General features: G+C 35.8%; 1 protein-coding gene across 2 annotated transcripts in view; it reads right to left on the reverse strand.

Annotated features, from left to right (window-relative positions):
- Positions 1–19,519, reverse strand: part of LOC130673548 (neither inactivation nor afterpotential protein C-like) — a 1,009,353-nt gene that overhangs the window by 573,394 nt on the left and 416,440 nt on the right. For both annotated transcript variants that reach the window (XM_057478586.1, XM_057478585.1), the window contains exons 9-10: positions 11,530–11,991; positions 11,176–11,465 (exon numbers count right to left, since the gene is read on the reverse strand). In XM_057478586.1, coding sequence (XP_057334569.1) covers positions 11,176–11,465; positions 11,530–11,991 — 752 coding nt within the window. The remainder of the gene's footprint in view (positions 1–11,175; positions 11,466–11,529; positions 11,992–19,519) is intronic.

Genomic DNA, 19,519 nt, shown 5'->3' on the forward strand with positions numbered 1-19,519 from the left:
CGAGAAGTTTGAGGGGGTGAGTTTTTAAGGGTAAAAAATGGTTAATGGCGAATTCTGGCAAAACTACAAGTCCTATGAAAAAAAGTTAACTGGCAAAGTTGTAGGTAATGAAAAGATCTACAACTTATATACCTACAATTTTTTCACATAATCTCAAAATTTAGGTGAAAAATTCAAATAACCAAGTTTTTGGTTTTTTATTTTGATCTTTTTCAAAAATTTTTTTTTTTTATGAAATTTGGTGAACTTCTACCTTATTATGTCCCAAATATACTGTAATAAAAAGATAGTAAATGTTCCCAGAAAATGCGAAAAATTGAAAAAAATTCAAATTCGACAATTTTTTTAATCTCTATGTACAATTTTGTGGTATTCATTAAAATTTATACTTTAATTCCTCAAAAATCGTAAGATTTTATGTTACATTGATAAACGAAAAAATTGCAAATCGAAATTTATTACTATAATTAACAAACAAATAAGTTAATAAATTCAATATTTAATGACACATCTACAATATTTAGAAAAAAGTTGTAGAATCTTGTTTAAATAATATTTGTAGATGCCTATTTATTGCTGTTTTAAGATAATTTATATACCTGAGTGACCTACGGTAAATTTTATCTCATTGTAAGGTATTTCATAGAGAAGTGGGTACGGAACTAGGAGGGTCTGAGCACTTTGCGCGATACTGACATGGTCTGGGTTCGATTCCCAGTTCGGGCTATCTATATGTTTCTCAATTTATGTATAAATTGTCTTATTGAGAAGGTTTGCATGTTAAGGTTTCCACTATATTAAATTGGCACTAAATAAATAACAAGATTAACGTTTTTAACAAAATTTTAATGAATAACGTAATCAGAATCAAGTATTTAAATTCAATAGTACGATTTACATGTACATTTATATTTAATGAGATTTTCTATGACACGAATGTAATTCAAATTTAATAAATAAACTTTTTAACTGAAAAAACTTGCAGCAATCACATTTTTTTGATGAAATTGTACATAGTAATTAAAAAAAATTGTCGAATTCGAGTTTTATTCAATTTTTTGCATTTTCTGAGAACATTCACTATAGAAATGTACATTTTTTTTAACGCCATCAGAAAGTATAGATTTCAACAAACAAAAAGCCCCCCGACATTTTAAAAACAGCTGATATTTTGAGACGAGAATTTCCGATTAAAACTTAGGGTGCTTTTTTGATATTAAGTGAAAATAAGGCGAAAAAATAAATATTTTAAATCAGTTAAATTACAGTGTATTTGGGACATAATATGTTATGAGTTATTCCGCGACTAGTTTGCAGGGAATGAGTTTAACTAATTTAAAATAAAAACAAACAAAATATTTTAAGTATTAAAATTTGCTGATTGCAAGTTGATTTATATTATCCGAGAGCCAAGCTGCTGCTCGGTGAAGATTCTAGTAACAAACTGATAATATGAAAACTTACAAATAATTTCTTAGAGTTAACAATTTACGAAATGCTTGAGGCCCAAGTGAGGGGGAGTAAGAAAATTGGAAAACGGGAAAGCGGGAGTTGCGATTGGAGGATACGGGCCTTGGGTGGAGCGGAAAAAGTGGAAAAAAAGGGCTGACCCAGCGTGGGAACGTGGTAAGCGGAAAGGGCAGGATGAGACTGGTCAAGAAGGACAAGGACGTCGGACCATGTGTCTAGACTGATTTTATTGCAGGGATTAAAAACTGTTAAAAATATGAAATAGAGTGGCTGTAAATCAGGAGATTGGAAACTTTACAAATTTAAAATTTAAACTTAATCCCTAAACAATGAAGCTACTTCGAGTACTGCATTTAGGCAGTAAATATTTGGACAAACAAATAAAAAATAAAATTTATAATTTAAGCCTTAGCAGATGTTTTTCAGTACAATATAAAAAAAAAAGGAAAGTTTAAAAATATAATATTCCGTCTTAAAATAACTTGAAGAAAAATATTTTAAAATAATAAAATTATTGAATAAAATAATTATACAAATAAATTTTTATAATTAAAATCTACGTTCGCGACGGAACATGCCGCCCGCCTTGAACCCATTTAGGTTCAAAGAAATATAGGTGAAGTCTCAGCTAGTTGACAGGTAATGGGCACAATCGCTTCATGCAGCGTTTGTACTGGCCGTCTTTAGAGTGGCTCCACGCACCACTCCATCTGCTCCTGGATGAACTGATATGACACGACCTAGTGCCCACTTTAATGGTGGAAGATTGTCCTTAGAGATAAGAACCAATGAACCAACTTGAATAATGCCAGGATTCTTGTTGTCAGAAACTCTGGTATTCAATTGATGAAGGTATTCCTTATACCATCGCTTTTAAAAGTGATGCTTTAATTGCTGAGCGTGTTGCCAAGCTGATAGGCGATTGGAGTTGGTATCCTTGAAATCGACCTGTGGGAAGCTTGTAAGTGGTCCACCAATGAGGAAGTGTCCAGGAGTCAAAGGTAGAAGGTCATTTGGATCAGAGGATAAAGGTGAGATGGGACGAGAATTTAAAATTGCCTCTATTTCGGTTATATAAGTTTCTAACTGTTCAAAAGTTAATAAAGTATCACCAACTGTGCGTAGTAAATGATTCTTAAACGATTTTACCGCAGCCTCCCAGAGCCCTCCAAAGTGAGGTGCCCTGGGAGGGATAAAGTGCCAATTTATTTTTTTAACAGCAGCATGCTGAATCGACTTCTTATGAGCTGGTGAATTAATTAAGGTATATAGCTCTTGGAGCTCGCGACTAGCACCCACGAAGTTGGTGCCGTTGTCGGAATAAATATCGGAAGACAATCCGCGTCTCGAAAAAAAGCGCTTCAGGCTAGCAAGAAAGGCTTCAGTAGTAAGATCAGAGACTAACTCAAGGTGTACAGCCTTCGTCGACATACAGACATGAATGGCTACATAAACCTTTAATTTTTGGCGATTGAGAAATCGCTTTTCTTTAATAAATAGCGGACCGCAATAATCGACTCCCATGCGGAGAAAAGGTCGAGCTTGCTCGACACGATAAGACGGAAGATCACCCATGATATGACTGGCAGGTCGCGGCTTGACTCGAAAGCAGGTGGTGCATTGGTGTATTATCTTTCGCGTGGTGTTGCGGCTGTCTAAGGGACAGTATTTTTGGCGTACAGTGTATAAAGTCGTTTGAGCACCAGCATGATGTAGTCGTTCATGCTCTTCTCGGATGATCAAACGAGTAAAATGATGTGCAGGCAGTAAAATAGGATGGTGCTGCCCCGGAGGTAGTTCAGCATGAGATAGTCTACCTCCTACACGAACGAGGCCTTCTTCATCAAGGAAGGGACACAGTGGTATCAATCTACTGTTCTTTTGGACAATATGATGAGTCTTTAGGTGATCAATGTCTGCAGCAAGGGCAGACCTTTGTACAATTTTTAGAACTGCCAGGAAAGCAGAATCCAACTCGGACTGATGTAACTGACTCAGTGCTCTTTGAGGCTCTTTACACCTCGAGTTATTTATGAAGCGTAACAAATACGCGATCAGGCGTGTGATTTTACGGAGAGAACTATATTTCTCGGTCAGATCGTGACCCCGAACTTCCATTTTGAAGCATGCAGAAGATAATGGTGGGTTTGGTTTGAGATCTGGCAATTTCGTGGCTGATAATATCGTCTGGGGCCATTCCCCTTGATTGCGTCTTAACCAAGCTGGACCCTGTTGCCATAAGTTACTTTGTATGAAATTGGCAGGAAGTTGACCCCAAGATACAAGGTCTGCAGGATTGTCCAACGAAACCACGTGCCGCCATCGACAGGGTTCAGTCAGTCACTGAATTTCTGCGACTCGATTTGAAACGAAAGTTTTTAAAAGATGTGGACTGGTATTTATCCAGTAAAGCGCAATAGTAGAGTCAGACCACAAAAAACAATCGTTGATGTTCATTAGAAGGGCTTGCTGGACTGTTTGGTAAAGCCTGGCAAGCAGGAGAGCTCCGCAAAGCTCCAAACGTGGCAACGAGATAGAACTAACTGGTGCTACACGAGACTTAGAGCAGATGAGTTGCGTGTGCACATATCCGTCAGAAGAAATCGAACGAAGATACAAGCAAGCCCCGTAGGCCTTTTCGCTGGCGTCGCAGTAACCATGTAATTGAATATTATTGGCGCTAGCTATTGTAATACATCGATTGAACCGCACCGATTCAATCAATGGAAGTTGCTCTAGATAAGTGACCCACAATATATGCACATCAAGAGGAATAGATTCGTCCCAATCAACACCAGCCTTCCATAGTAATTGCATAATGAGTTTAGCATATAAAATTACAGGTCCAAGTAATCCAAGAGGATCGAATAATTGAGCTATTTGCGATAAAATAGATCGCTTAGTAATTGCTTTGACTTTGTTTGTATTTACACTATAAAATATGCTATCTTCCCTGGCATTCCAATGTATACCTAGGGTTTTAATGGCAGCATCTAGATCCAACGACATATTGGTAGCGTTTGGATGCTGGTCGCAATTATTGATGAGACTGGGATAGTTTGATGCACATTTTCTCAGATAGAAGCCGCCTTTACGAGTCAACTTGTCGAGCTCATCTCGTAGAGCAAGGGCCTTATCGTGCGTGTCTGCACTGGTAAGAACATCATCGACATAAAAATCACGTTTTAGAGCTATATCAGCAAGAGGGTAAGACTGACCTTCATCATCAGTGAGTTGGTGCAGCGTTCGAATAGCCAGATAAGAAGCAGAGGCAGTTCCATATGTAACAGTGTTTAATGTATATGTTAAGATAGGCCCAGCGGGGTTATCACGAAATAATATCTTTTGAAATTGTGCATCTTCCGGATGCACTAAAACTTGCCGATACATTTTCTCAATATCGGCAGTGAGAACAAATAAATGAGACCGATGGCGAACAAAGATGGTGAAGAGATCCTCCTGCAGCTTAGCACCGACCATCAAAGTCTCATTAAGTGAGATTCCAGTGGACGTTTGAGAAGAACCGTCGAACACGACACGAGTGTTAGTCGTAACACTGTCTTGTTTTATTACAGCATGGTGAGGAAGATAGAACCCGGAAGTGCTCTTGTTTGAGTTGTCTCCAAGAAACATGTGTTTCAATTCCAGGTACTCCTGTAAAAAAGCGACGTCATCATTGCAAATCGAGCTGTCTTTGATCAGACGTTTTTCCAGAGATTGAAAGCGCCTCAATGCTGTGGAATATGAGTCACCGAGCTGATCCTTATTATTATTAAACGGTAGGCGAACGATATATCGCCCTGCCGAGTCTTGTTTAGTATGACGTTGGTAATGCTCCTCACACAGCATTTCTTCTTGTGATAAGTGTTTCGTTGCTGGAAGCTCTTCCATCTGCCAGAATCTAGTGAGATTGAACTCTGCAGCCTGATTATTCAGAGCAAGGTGGCAAGATAGATGAGGTTTTTTAAATGACTGAGATAATTTGCCAGCAACTTCCCAACCTAGTTCGGTTTTTTGAAGAATAGCGTCAGGATGACTTTTGAGATTAATTTGACCGACGCTGAGAAGCTTATGAAAGAGATTGGCGCCTATGAGCGCATCAACCTCAGAAGGTTTGTAAAATTCTGGATCAGCTAGTACCAGATTTTTAGGAATTTCAAGATTAGTTGGATCAATAGGAGCAAAAGGCATTAATTCGCTGATTTGAGGTATTATAAGAAACTCAATATTTTGCTGAAATTTATTTACCCGCGACTTGAGTATGGCTCTAGTTGCATGCTTGACATTTTTACTTAAATCGTCAAATCCGCTGATAGCCACGTTGACGGTTATTCGGTCCAACTTTAAGAATTGAGCTGTGGACTCAGTAATGAAATTAACCTGAGAACCAGCATCCAAAAAGACCCGACAAGATTTTACCTTACCCTGTGGGTTTTCGATATCGACAATGGCAGTTGCCAATAATGCTTCAGAAGAAACAGTAGCAAGCAAGCTAACTTGAGAGCTAGGTGCTGAAGAAGAGGTCTCAGTTGACCTCCCTTGATGAGGAACCGTTGAACTTGTCAAAGTGCAGCAATTTATGATGCTTTCGGTTACACTTTTGACATTTACCAAACGTGCATTGAGTCACGTGATGGTTGTTGCGCAGACAATTTATGCACCATCGATTCTTTTTTGCCGTTTCATAACGGGCAACTGGGCTTAGCTCCTTGAATTTATTACAAGAGCTAACGTAATGGTCATTGCTAGAGCAGTGAAGACAACGGCTTTGAAATAACGCTGCTGAATAGGATTGTTTGGCCTGTGGATTTGATCGAGTATTATATTTTTGCCTGTCATTTTCAGGTTTCGAACTTGGCAGTTGAGAGCGCTTGCTCTCAAATTGAGCCCGCTTCACCAGAAATGATAAAAATTGTTCGGTAGTAGGCTTACGAGAGCTACCACTACATCCCTCCCATCGTTCGCGAAGGAAATTATTTAGTTTATTGCGAAGTAGGACAACTAAGTATGAGTCCCATGACTCAATAGGTTCTACCAGAGTTTGGAGAGCACGCAAGTGCTTTTGCACATGATCCACGAATGAACGCGTAGAAAATTCCTTGGATATTACCAGAGTATCGATCAAGGATTGTATATAGCCTTTGCGTATAACTTTACAGTCATCATACCGCTCTTGTAGCAATTTCCACGCTACTTGGTAATTTTGACTGGAATACTCAATAGAAGCTACCACGTCAGCCGCCTCACCCGTTAAACAGCCGGTTTTGGTTCTGAGTGTTACTACTGTTACAATTCCATCCTGACCTGGATGTACAGTGACGATGCATCCTAGAGCCCATTTTAAAGGAGGCAAATTCTCCTCAAAAATGAGAACTAATGATCCAACCTTGAGATTAGGTGGTTGTGAACGAGATCCGCTATTTGATAAGTTGCTGCAGATACTCCTTGTGCCAGCGTGTCCAGAAGTGCTGCTTAAGCTGCTGAGCATGCTGCCAGGCTGACAAACGATTAGCTGGTGTTTCTGAGAAGTCAATCTCTGGAGAAGAAGTCAATGGGCTACCAATAAGGAAATAGGCAGGAGACAATGGGAGAAGATCGTTGGGATCAGAGGACATAGGAGATATGGGTCGAGAATTTAGTATTGCCTCTATTTCAATAATATATGTCTCTAATTGCTCAAAAGTAAACAAGACATTATCTACGGTACGGACGAGGTGATATTTAAATGATTTGACTGCAGCCTCCCAAATCCCTCCAAAATGAGAAGACCTGGGAGGAATAAAATGCCAAGAGATTTTCTCTTTATTACAGAAATTTAATATAGCGTTCCGGTGCGCTTCAGAATTAAATATATTATAGAGCTCATTTATAGCTCCAACAAAATTAGTGGCATTGTCGGAGTAAATTTCTACGGATTTTTCCTTTCTCGCAAAAAGGCGCTTCTAGCTTGCAATAAAAGCCTCCGTTGTGAGATCGCTGACGAGTTCTAAGTGCACAGCCTTTGTGCACATGCATATATATATACCGCTACATAAACCTTTATGCGACCGTGGTTTCGATGACGTTTTTCATTTATATAAAAGAGACTACAATAGTCCACACTAACGCGAAGGAAGGGCCTCGAAGAGGTCACACGTTGAGCAGGTAGAATTCCCATACGATGATCCAAAAGACGTCATTATGTCCCTGAGAACCTCTGTAGTCTAACGGTTCAGTATTAAGGTAGCATTAAAGAGTATAAAAGATATAAGGAAAAAAATTATCTAATAATCAACCTCTAGCTGCATCGACGAAATACGTAATTAGTACTTAACACTTTTTGAAAAAAATAGTGCGGAACATTGTAGTCAGCAACACTTGGTGACTGTATAATAAAATTGTAGAGCATATTAAATACATGAGAATATAATTCAACGAAAACTATTCAGCTGTATCGACAGCACGTAATGAGCATTCAACTCTCCTTACAGCGACAAAGTGCGCAGCGACTCAAATCCCTCGAATCTAGTTGTTTTGTGCTTGGTAGTCCTCCAGTTAGCGTTGTCAAGAATAATAAGTCTATAAAACTTCATTTGATGTACACGCTTTAGCTGTATCGACAGTACTTGATGAGCGCGTTGTTCTATTTGCGACCAAAAGTACACAGCGGTTTTCATCCCTGGATTCTATCTACTTTTTTTTTACTTAGGAATCGTGGAGCTAGCATTGTAAGGTATAATGAGTCTTTAAAACTTTATTTAATGTACACTCTTCAACTGTATCGACATCACTAAATGAAAATTTAATCGTATTTTCGACCAAAACGTAGGCAGTAAGTCAAATTCCTCGATTCCAACTGTTTTCTGCTTAGTAATCGTCAAGCAAGCATTGTAAGATATAATAAATCTATAAAATTTTTTTTCTTCAATTTACGGTGATTCAAATCTTTTGAATCTGGCCACTCTATGCTTGGTGATCGCCGAGCTAGCATTGTTAGGTATGTTAAATACGTTTAAAAATTTTTTTAATGCATGTTTTCGAGCTAAATCGACAGCACTTAATGAGCACCTAATTCTTGTTGCGACAAAAATGTGCGCAGTGATTCCAATCTCTCGATTCCGCCCGCTTTATGCTCGGTAATCGTCAATCTAGCATCGTATGCACATTACAAACGTTTAAAAATTTTTTTAATGCATACTATCGAGCTAAATCGACAGCACTTACTGAGCACTTAATTCTCTTCGCGACAAAAATGTGCTCAGCGATTCAAATCTTTCGATACTAACCACTCTATACTTGGTGATCGTCTAGCTAGCATTGTGAGGTATGTCAAATATGATTAAAAATTTTTGTAATGCATACTCTTGAGCTGAATCGACAGCACTTAATGAGCACTTAATTCTGTTGCGACAAAAATGTGCGCAGTGATTTAAATCCCTTGATTCCGGCCGCTCCATGCTTAGTGATTGTCGAACTAGCATTGTTAGGTATGCTAAATATGTTTAAAAATTTTTTTTAAGCATTCTCTTAAGCTGGATCGACAGCACTGAATGAGCATTAATTATGCAGCTATGAGCCAATTTTCTATGCAGCGTTAATTTGTACTTTTCTATGGTACAATGCTAGCTTGCAGAGAAGCTAGCATTGTACCAATTTTCTCCGATCCAAATATAGCTCTAAATTCCGTACACCGGCCTTAAATTGGCACTAAATAAGCACTGAATTAATAAATAAAAATTGTGCGATTCTGCTCAAATGACAATGCTGGCTTTACAGACGCAGCCATAACGGCTATTACACACACACTACACTCCGCCGTGGGTTGTGTTAAATAGTAGGGAACGTTATAAATTTAAATGTAAAAACAATGGCATCCATTTGAACGAAGCCGCTTTACAAATAATTGATGAGATATGAACAATAACCAGAATGAATGATGAAACTGACTCGACTAAATCAACAAAACTGACTCGACTACTTTTACTAACAACAATTTGACTCGACTAGCTTTACTAAATTACGACTCCTCAATTTATGAGATATTTTTCAACAAATAAAATAGTTAACCCGACAATAAACAAAACGAGTTTACTTACTCCAACAATCTCCAACCTTAACCAGTCTTTCATTCCACCGATCCTTTTCCTCCAAGACCAAAACCATAACCAGTCCTTCCTTTCAACTCCACCAAACCACTCTAATCCTTTCCAATCAACCAGGTCCAATCCACAATAAATATTATATAATTAACCAGTTTAAATAAACTTAATTAACTTAAATAAAGAACAAGCTTCCACGAGCCGTTGGCTTATACGCTCTTGGCCCATTTTACTTATGACTAGCAGCACGTGTAGTAGTAGTAGATAGAAATTAAAGTGAAAACCAAGATGTTAGTGGTAGTCGTAGTAATGCACGTCCGTCCACGGCGGTTGCTGCGAGCCAAGAGACCGATAGCTCATCGTCTCTGGCCCTCGTACCTCTCCACTAAGGTTGGCCAACCCCTAAAACCAAATGTCGGGACTCGACCGTAGTGACCCCGGCGCATCAGTGACTGTATTTCCTTAATTATTGAGAGTTGTTAAAGAAGGAGGGCAGGTCTTTTGGCGTGAGTGGAAATTAAATTTAAATTGTAATGTGGGAGCATTCCACCCCATTACACTCCAACGCGAAAATACTGTGAGGCCACTGTGGTTTCACCGTGAAATCACCGCCGAATCTTCACCGCTACTCTGTCGAAACAATAAAGGCGTGTTTTCACATGAAAACAACGTGCTTCCACCGTGGCGCTGAAACCGCAAGGGTCGATCATATGGTATTGATGACTTAACTTTTTTGAAAAGATAAAAAAATTTAAAAAACCTCTTGAAAGTTTCTGTAATACGATAGAAAACAATACAAAATTTTCAGCAAAATTGAAAGAAATCGTGTTCAAAAGTGGTTGATTTAGTGTGGAATGCACCATATATGAAGCAGAGTTACAATGAGAATCCGTCGTAGTATTCTGTGCTGAGTATTCGAATTCTCAGATCATGTGTAACTTTACATTTAGAGTTAGAATTTTCTTCATTGAATGTAAGTATAAAAACTAAATGAGTGAAGAGCTCATTGGTTAGTCAATAAAGTCTTTCGATTATCAGATTTGCCCAGTTAGGGTCATCCCACTTCGGATTACATTTTTTAAGCACAACATTTCATATTCACTAGTTTCTCTATTATTGTGACGTAATAAACAAAGGTTGCTGATTCTACAGAAGTATGTATGTCTTCAGTCTTATTGTAGAACACCCACGCACAGCAGTAGACAATTAGTAATGACATAAAATATGATGTAAACTTTACTTAGGATGATTTCATCAGTAAAATATCACTACTCGGCTATTTACGTTGCAATGGGGAAATCGGTCATCCTCGCAATCACTGTGATGCATTACCTTAAATAGTTGTTAATTGGAATTAAAGTTGCATGACAATCGGCAAACACTGCAATGCAGTAAAAGTATCGAGAACAAATGCACCTGACTGAATACTCGTTTTAAGATAATGAATTATCAGTCAATCGAGTAAATCACTAAATAGATATTTGTGTAGAAATTCGGCTAACTTTTTCTACATTCTAATTTTAAGTAGCAATAGTAAAATGCTCAATAAAGTTGAATGATAGCTTCAAAATTTTAGAAATATTAGTAAAACTTGTAATAGTCATGTATTGAATACATCTTTACGTACCTCCGAAGAAATTCCGAAAAGGCAATTCTATATGCATAACCTTTTTGTCTACTTCTGGCAGTCTCCAAAATTCCGAGTGCTCTAATTTGTTGTCGTACAATTTCATGATTGAAGCCTCTTGGTTTTCCATCTAAGTCCGCTCGTATACACCTTACGAAATGAACTCCTCCATTTTTACTATTTATCGATAATTTTTTGAGAATTTCTAAACATACAGAACGAAATGTAGAAATGCACGTACGCATTTTCCTTGTCTGTGAATATTGCTCTTTGAAAGCTACATTGTATTTCTACAAAAATGTTAAATAGTTTTGATTATTTTAATTCATATTTTTCTACAATCTATAGACTTACGCTGATCTTTGATGTTTCTCGATTTAATATTGAACTACGTCCATTAACGTCATTTTGCGAGAGTTTATGATATGATTTTGAATCTGATATAAGGTTTCCAGTTTTTGTCAGTTTACCAGTGAACAATTGTAATATCAAATCAAATGAAGAAAGTCTCATTGTGTTAATCATCTCAGGAGAAACAAAATCTCGATTTTTTCCTACAATATTCGCAATGTCATAGACGACTTTTCCTGTATAATGAGCTACTGAAAATTGATGAGAACTGATCATATTTATATGTGATTTTTTTCCGAGGTATTCAATTTTTTTCGAAATATATTCAGTATCTTGGAGCTGACGAGAAGCTTCGTCTATGATTTGGAAAATACCATATTTATTGCCCATTAATTGTTCAATTGTTTCTTGGTTGTCATAGTAATTGAAGTACGTTGAAGGTATCAGTTCCTCCTCGTGTTCTTGCTGCATAAAGATAAGTGATGAGATCAAAATTTTGAAAGTTCAACTAAAAAAGGCTTAAGAATATTTGGTTTTCTTGTAAAAATGAACGCGGAAAATAAAAAGTGCCTGACTTATTGACTTAATATAAATTTTTTACTCAGAATTTCAAGGGGAATGAAATAATGTCAAAAATACATATGGCGAAACATGCTTTGTTATCTTGTTTATGCAAACTAGTCTAGAGTAAACAATAAAACTAAAAATTTTATCCAGCAGTTTGGATAAAAGTAGAATCCTCACAAAAATAACAAAATAGCACAACATAATTAATACATATGATGCTTAAATGTTAATAAAAAAAAAACATGTAGAAAGTTGTGTCATTAGCCTTAACGTTCTTTTCACAAAAATGATTTAGATTTTCTATCAAAAACTATTTAATGTCACGATCGAATGTGAAGGTGATCGGTAAAATGTCTTTAAGTGAGTGAAAGCTCTGATCCTCAACATTTACAGTATTGAATACGCTTGATTTAATTGGATATTGCGTCTTTCCTTCATAATCATTTGCCTGTTACATAAGTTTACTATTTCGATACCAAAAAGTTATGTCTGAATATGGACGTTTTCTGCTTCGACCACAGGCGTGGCAAATTGTTCCAAGCTTGTCGACTGTTTGAAAAAATCGATGGGGAAGGAAAAGTCCCTCGAAAGATATGTGATCTGACGATTTACGTTACTATATTTAAGATATGCAATTATGGTTTGGGGAAGAAAGTGAAACAAAAATGACTGGTTCAGAAAAATTAAAGTTCCGATTAATACAAATTTTTGATTGATACAATTAATATAGTTGGTTGAGGATTGAATTATTTCTACCTCTAATTATCGGAAGAGGGTTCTTAGTAAAAAATGCACGAATTATTCTCGCAATAAATTTCATCACTGAAAATATTCACAATTTATTTTACATACAATACACAATATCTCAATACAGCGTTACTAGAGACGCCAAATGGATGTCAACTTTTATTAAATATTTGGAAAATTAAAGAATTACAGAGATAGATTAGTAAGGAAGGTTTTATCTCAGAGACCGTCTCCACAATAAAACAGATTATTGGCTCGATTTTGCTTAATCCTGTTTTATCGACGGATGTAAAGATTCCGACTGTTGGCAGTGGATATTGACAGACGGTATTGGATATTAGCATTCTATATGCTCGATTGTATTCAGCGAAGTAGAATTTGATCCGGTTTAGACGATAACGGGGCTTGCACGTGTGTGCACGTTTCCCGTAATGAACGCATCGTATTGTATAACTTAAATCAACGTTCTTTGTAAAATTGTAATTTTGTTTTATTATATGCGATTGATTAATTATGCGTCGTTAATTGCATGATAGAAACAACCAATTGTTAAGATTTGATCATCGTTAAACGAAGTTCTTGGTTCAGAACGATAATGGAGGGTGATGTACAGCACGATTAACTTGGTAAACGTTATTTCTCGTAGAGCCTGAATCCAAAGCATTTAGAATCACATAACACTCATAAATTTGAAATTGTATCAGTAAAGTACTTTACGCGAGGATTCAATGCTCAAAGTGTATTAAAAATTATTTAGTAATTATTCTAAGAATAACCACGTGGTCAAGATGGCGGCTCCCGGGAAAAAAATTTATATATAATCATTTAAAATTTTATATTAATGCTTATATAAAATGAGATATTAGTTTTGGTTTGATCCAATTTAATATAATTATATGTAACCTTATAAAGTTGTATGTACAATAACTGATATGAAAAAAAAAAAAAAAAAAATCCTGTCGACTCAGGGACTCGAACCCGAATCCTTCTGGCTCGAAGTCTGAGCTGTTGCCCACTGTGCTGTATGACACACTTGACAGGAGGAGTTAGTTGTACTTATTTGAATACAAATAAACTTAAGAAAATTTAAAACATCAATAAAATGATCGATTGTGTTATTTGTGTTGTTTTGATCTATGTAATTGTTTATAGAATAAACAGACCAATAGCAGTAGGTATACTTGCGACCAGTGCTTACCCACTTATAGTAGGGCAATAATGACTTTTTTTCGTAAATTGAAAAAAAAGAGAAGTTAAAATTTTTTAATCATATATTTTGCGATATTTTGAATTTGTTTAATTTAAATTCGACGCTGACACGTGATCACTTAAGTAATTTAAACCTTATATTAATTTCAATAATGTAAGGTTACGTTTATTTTGTCAGCTCGTGTTTACCATATAGGTAAACTTATCGACTTTTCCGATCACTACTGTCTTTTAGGACTAGGCTTTTCCTGCACAATGTTTTTTTTTCGTTACTTTCTTTAGTAATTGAGTTAGTTTAAGTTGGCATCCGTAGTTATAATCAATCAATGTAACGGGACCGGAGTCTACCTCCGTTTGACGGGAGGCCGTTTCCTCACCCTTTTGGGCATACACGCGCTGCGGGCATCCCCATCTTGCACCCAGACGACACTCTAAGTCGAAAAATATAATTAAGTGACAACTAAGGTGGACATTAATCGGAGGTATAATCAGAAATCCTCATTGCGCGTGGTATTTAACCACAGCCACCACGAGTCCTACCTCTCTCGGACCAAACACTGCTCCCATCTCAGGAAATAAAGAGACTCTGGTCACAGTGGGCTTGGACAGGCCCCCCGTGGTACCAGACTCCCAGCTCTGGTCAACATGGTTGCGTAGGATTAGTCGTGGGGTGCAACTTTTTCCCATACCCTATGTAAAAGGCTTCCTCCACTTGTCTTTTTTGGGTTCCCAATAAGCAATTATCCGCTGGTTCATCCCCTGATAGATTTTCTACTTCCCCGTGCAAGTCACACTCTAATTATTCAAGCCAAATCGAAGTTAAAGGGAGCTCGGGGGTATCCGTAGTTATAAGACTTAGATACTTGCTTGCTGGTCACCCGAGCCCAAGAGGACTTGACAGCCATCTGACACCCGGACGATCCCAATTGAAGACCTGCCGCCCACGAGTGCAACAAACGGACGTTAACTTTGAGTCATTTAACCACCAGTAGAAATGTCCAAAGTTATCATCATCCATCGACTGGTCTTTGAGTAAGGTAAAACAACTGAACAATGGGAATCAATAGCCACCGTCAACGAGAGTAAATATTTATACGTCGTATATTATATTCAAACTGACTTATATTATTTGAATAAGATAAAACTATCGAGATGACAACATGTACTGGAATAAGAGTATGGAGTCATCACCGAGTAAGCCATCTACGGATGTCCCCAGTTGGGATGCTATCATAGCGCCACCGAGTGTAAGATCTCGAAACTGAGGGGTACATTGAGAAAAGAAAATAGAAGACGCCATTCTGGATCGTACCGAGCTGCTATGGACACGCGTTCGTCTTGAGTTCGTATTTGACTGATTATATAATTAATTAATTAAATCAATTATAAGTTTTGACCGAATCGCGACATCGATTAGTGTGACTGTAATTAATAATTACACTAATAAATAGTACCACATTGAAAAATAACCACACCGTGGCTGATCGCATGCACCACCGAGCCCGCTGACTACTTGTCCGCAAGCAGAATACCATTGGGTTTATATAGTGAATCAACCAATCTTCACTGACGCAGTTGTAATCGAACAAGCCGAGTAGATCAACCATCGATTTATTTTTGGTCATCCAGCACCTGTTGGAACTGAGAGACGCCGTACCCGACACGCCCGTTGAAACTTCGACCACGTGGCGACGAGGGTTTATTCTGCGAGAACTTTGACCGGTGCGCGATTCAATAAATTTATTTCGAGGGATAACTCGAGTTGACCCTCGACATTGTGGTCTTATTGACTGAATAAGTCTTTGATTGATAATTTTGGGTAGGTGCGTATTCACAACTCGAAATATTCCACTGGTACAGTTGCAAGTTGACAGTTCGATTTGTATTTTGGTTTTATATTGTATTTATTGATTTCCGTCACATTTATTGTCTGACATTGAGGACATTATTATTTTAAAGGTTTTTTTACTGCAGATATCGAGCTTCACCGTACGCCGTGAACTAGAATTAAGTATTGGCAGGGAGCGCGACGAAAACGACATCTGATGGTTAAAAAAAATCACGCTCGAGAACTATAATAGATACATAAAATCAGTGCAAAAAATAAAAATTCGTTATAAGATCAATATAAAAAAATCGGTCTATCGGTTAATCCTGCGGGCCAGCCCCAAAACTTCCCGCTGTTTTCGAGCTCGTTGAGCTCGAAAACATTAATGTGAATACATTTTCGAGCTCTCCGAGCTCGAAAATACTTTTGTATACTATTGTTTTCTAAAAAAACATTTTTTAGCATTTCTTTCGCCCACGATATCTCGCTAACGAATTAACCGATTTCGATGGTTGAGGCATCAATCGACGCGTTTTATTAAGTTCTAAAGCTGATTAGGTTTTGAAATCTAATGTTTCAATTTTTTTGTAGATATCCGAAAAAAAACGTTTTTCACTATTTTTTTAATCAATGATATCTCGTAAACGAAAAAACCGATTAAGACGGTTGAGGCAGCAATCGACCTGTTTTATCAAGTTCTAGAGCTGATTAACTTTTGAAATTGATGTATGCAGCCGTTTTTGAGAAATTTTAAAAAAACCAAAAAAAAAAAATTTTTTTTTAATTTTTTCGTCAACGGTTTTTCTTGAACGAATGAACCGATTTTGATGGTTGAGGTGGCATTCGACGCGGCTTATAAAGTTTAAGAGCTGTTCAGATTTCGGAATCAATTCATCAAGCAAATTAAAATTTATTCAAATAAAACATTTTTGAAACAATTTTATTTTTGAAATATCTCCGAACTCACCCTACTGATTAAGGTCAAATTACACTACAGCTTTAAGATATCAACATTCCGCGTCGAATGACACCTTGAAGATCAAAATCGGTTTATCCGTTGAAGAGTTATGAATATTTACATACATACATACACTCGGACATCATCGTGAAATTAGTCAGGGTAGCTTCCTGGAACCTCAAAACGTCAAAATCTGATAGAAATTTGGTTTTTTGCAAATCGGACCGAAACCAATAACTTCCCGAATTTATGAAAATTTTAAATTTTCATAGCGGGAAGTTAAGAATTCATAATGATATAAATAAAAAAGTGCAATTGTATTTTTGATAGCGAAAAATAAAATAACTATATTTCGATAAAAAAATTAAGTATAAACAATTTTAATTAATAATCAATATTATTATTTTAGAATAAAATAAGGTTGACCGATAAAATCAAAACAAATAATACTAGACAACTACAGTAGTAAAAGTTTAAAATATAGTAGAATAGTAAATTGCGTTTCTTAACGAAATTCTAGTAAATAATTTTATTTTAATTTGTTACGTCCAGATTATCGGACTTAATTTAAAATTTATTTTAGTCCAAGCCAACGGCTTATAGACTGGGAATCTGTGAGGATGTTTGTCTGGGTTGATAATTGATAAAACTTAAATTACAATTAATTATCTATATTGAGACCAAAAGAATATATTTTTACAAATACAAAATTTTACAAATAAAAAATTCTAACGCTATAACTTAAATTCTTCTATAAAAATACTAGGTGGCTAACGGCCGACACTAGAGTTTATGAGTTTGGGTTTGTCTGTATATTAGGTGGCTATTAGCCGACGCTAAGTAGTATGAATCTGAATTTATATATGAAGTCGTCATCATGAGAGTAATTTCAGTAACCGATTAATTTGAATATAAAAAATAATTTGACATATATATATATATATATATATATATATATATATATATATAAAAGAACTCAAAAATTACAGTACCTGAGTTCGCAGCTATTAGATTGGTTTATAACACTGAATTTACTATGCGACCGAATTGGTCTGGGTTCGATTCCCAGTTCGGGCTATCTATATTTTTCTCAATTTATCTATAAATTGTCTTATTGAGAGGTTTGCATGTTTAGGTTTCCACTATATTTAAATGGTGTACTACCGTAAGAAGGACGGTGTGGCTCAATAAGTTATAGATCAAATTGAACGGAATATAGTATAGGGCCGGATAGCTCAACTGGTAGAGCACTCGGCGCGTTACCGAATTGGTCTGGGTTCGATTCCCAGTTCGGGCTATCTATATTTTTCTCAATTTATCTATAAATTGTCTTATTGAGAGGTTTGCATGTTAAGTTTCCACTATATTTAAATGGTTTTTTTTACTATGCGATTAAATTTGTTTTTGTCGTTGGGTTAAATTTCTTGAATAATTATTGACCGAGTAGAGATTACCAAAATATTACTTGCGAAATGTTGATGAGTTTAAATGAGGAAACACTTGCACAATAATTGAATTAATTTTCAGTATAAGGACACTTGAAATAAAAGAAATGAATTAATTTTTAGTGTGAAGACACTTGTAATAAAATCGTTGAATCAATTTTCAGTGTGAGGACACTCGAAAATAATAAAGGAAACTAGTGCTGAACTAGTACGGAAAAAGTGTGCGAACACTTGTATTTTCCTTTCCTTAATCAATCGGAACTAAACTGGACTGAGCCGAACTGCATCGATTTTTGGTTCGACGACACTTTTTATAATCTTTTATCAGGTCTACTCAAAGTACTGTTTTGGGGGAAAACTGTGTCCAATCGGAGCACAGTTCTTATGGGACTTTTCCCTTTCTCTATGATTTTCACCTTAGGAAGGCGGGAAGGGCATGCCCCTATGTGGTCCTATGTGGGTGCGCACCCACACATACATCCACATGTACAATATTTTACTCATAGTAACATTAAAAATTTTAATATTAAAATTTATTTATACTTATTGTTCAAATTTATTTATAATAATATTATTTAATTTCATTTATAATAATATTATTTAAATTCATCTATAATAATATTATTTAAATTCATCTATAATAATATTATTTAAATTTATTTATAGTAATATTATTCAAGTTTATTGATAACAATATTATTTAAATTTATTTATGATTACCATTTTTTTTAATTTATTTGCTGCTACAATTTGTTAAGTTAAAATATCAACTTTGGTTAACATTAATATTATTTAAATTTATTTATTTATTGTTATAGGTTTTATTCAACTTAACAATTACTAATTTTGTTGGTCAATTACATCCTAATGTAAATTTTAAATAGGTGGCTGCAGCCGACTATTTATAATATTAAAAAGTAAAAATTATATTTTCTATCTTAAATTTTAAATTAATCATGACGTTTTTTTTTTGTAAGAATTATTTATTAAATTTTTAATTATCATTTCAATTAAAGTTTATGAATTGCTCATTGAATTATTCTTTTTTTCTTTAAAAAGACTATGTTTTAGAAATTATTACTGAATTATTAATTATTCTTGTAGTTGAAGTTGATGAGTTATATATTTGAATAATAGTGTTACGTTTAGAGATTATTTATTTGATTATTAATTTTTTTTTGAAATTGAAGTCGATTTGAATATTCTTTTGTTTTACATTTTGAAAATTATTTATTGGAT

This window comes from Microplitis mediator, chromosome 8 (assembly GCF_029852145.1).
Source record: "Microplitis mediator isolate UGA2020A chromosome 8, iyMicMedi2.1, whole genome shotgun sequence".
Classification (NCBI taxonomy): domain Eukaryota; kingdom Metazoa; phylum Arthropoda; class Insecta; order Hymenoptera; family Braconidae; genus Microplitis; species Microplitis mediator.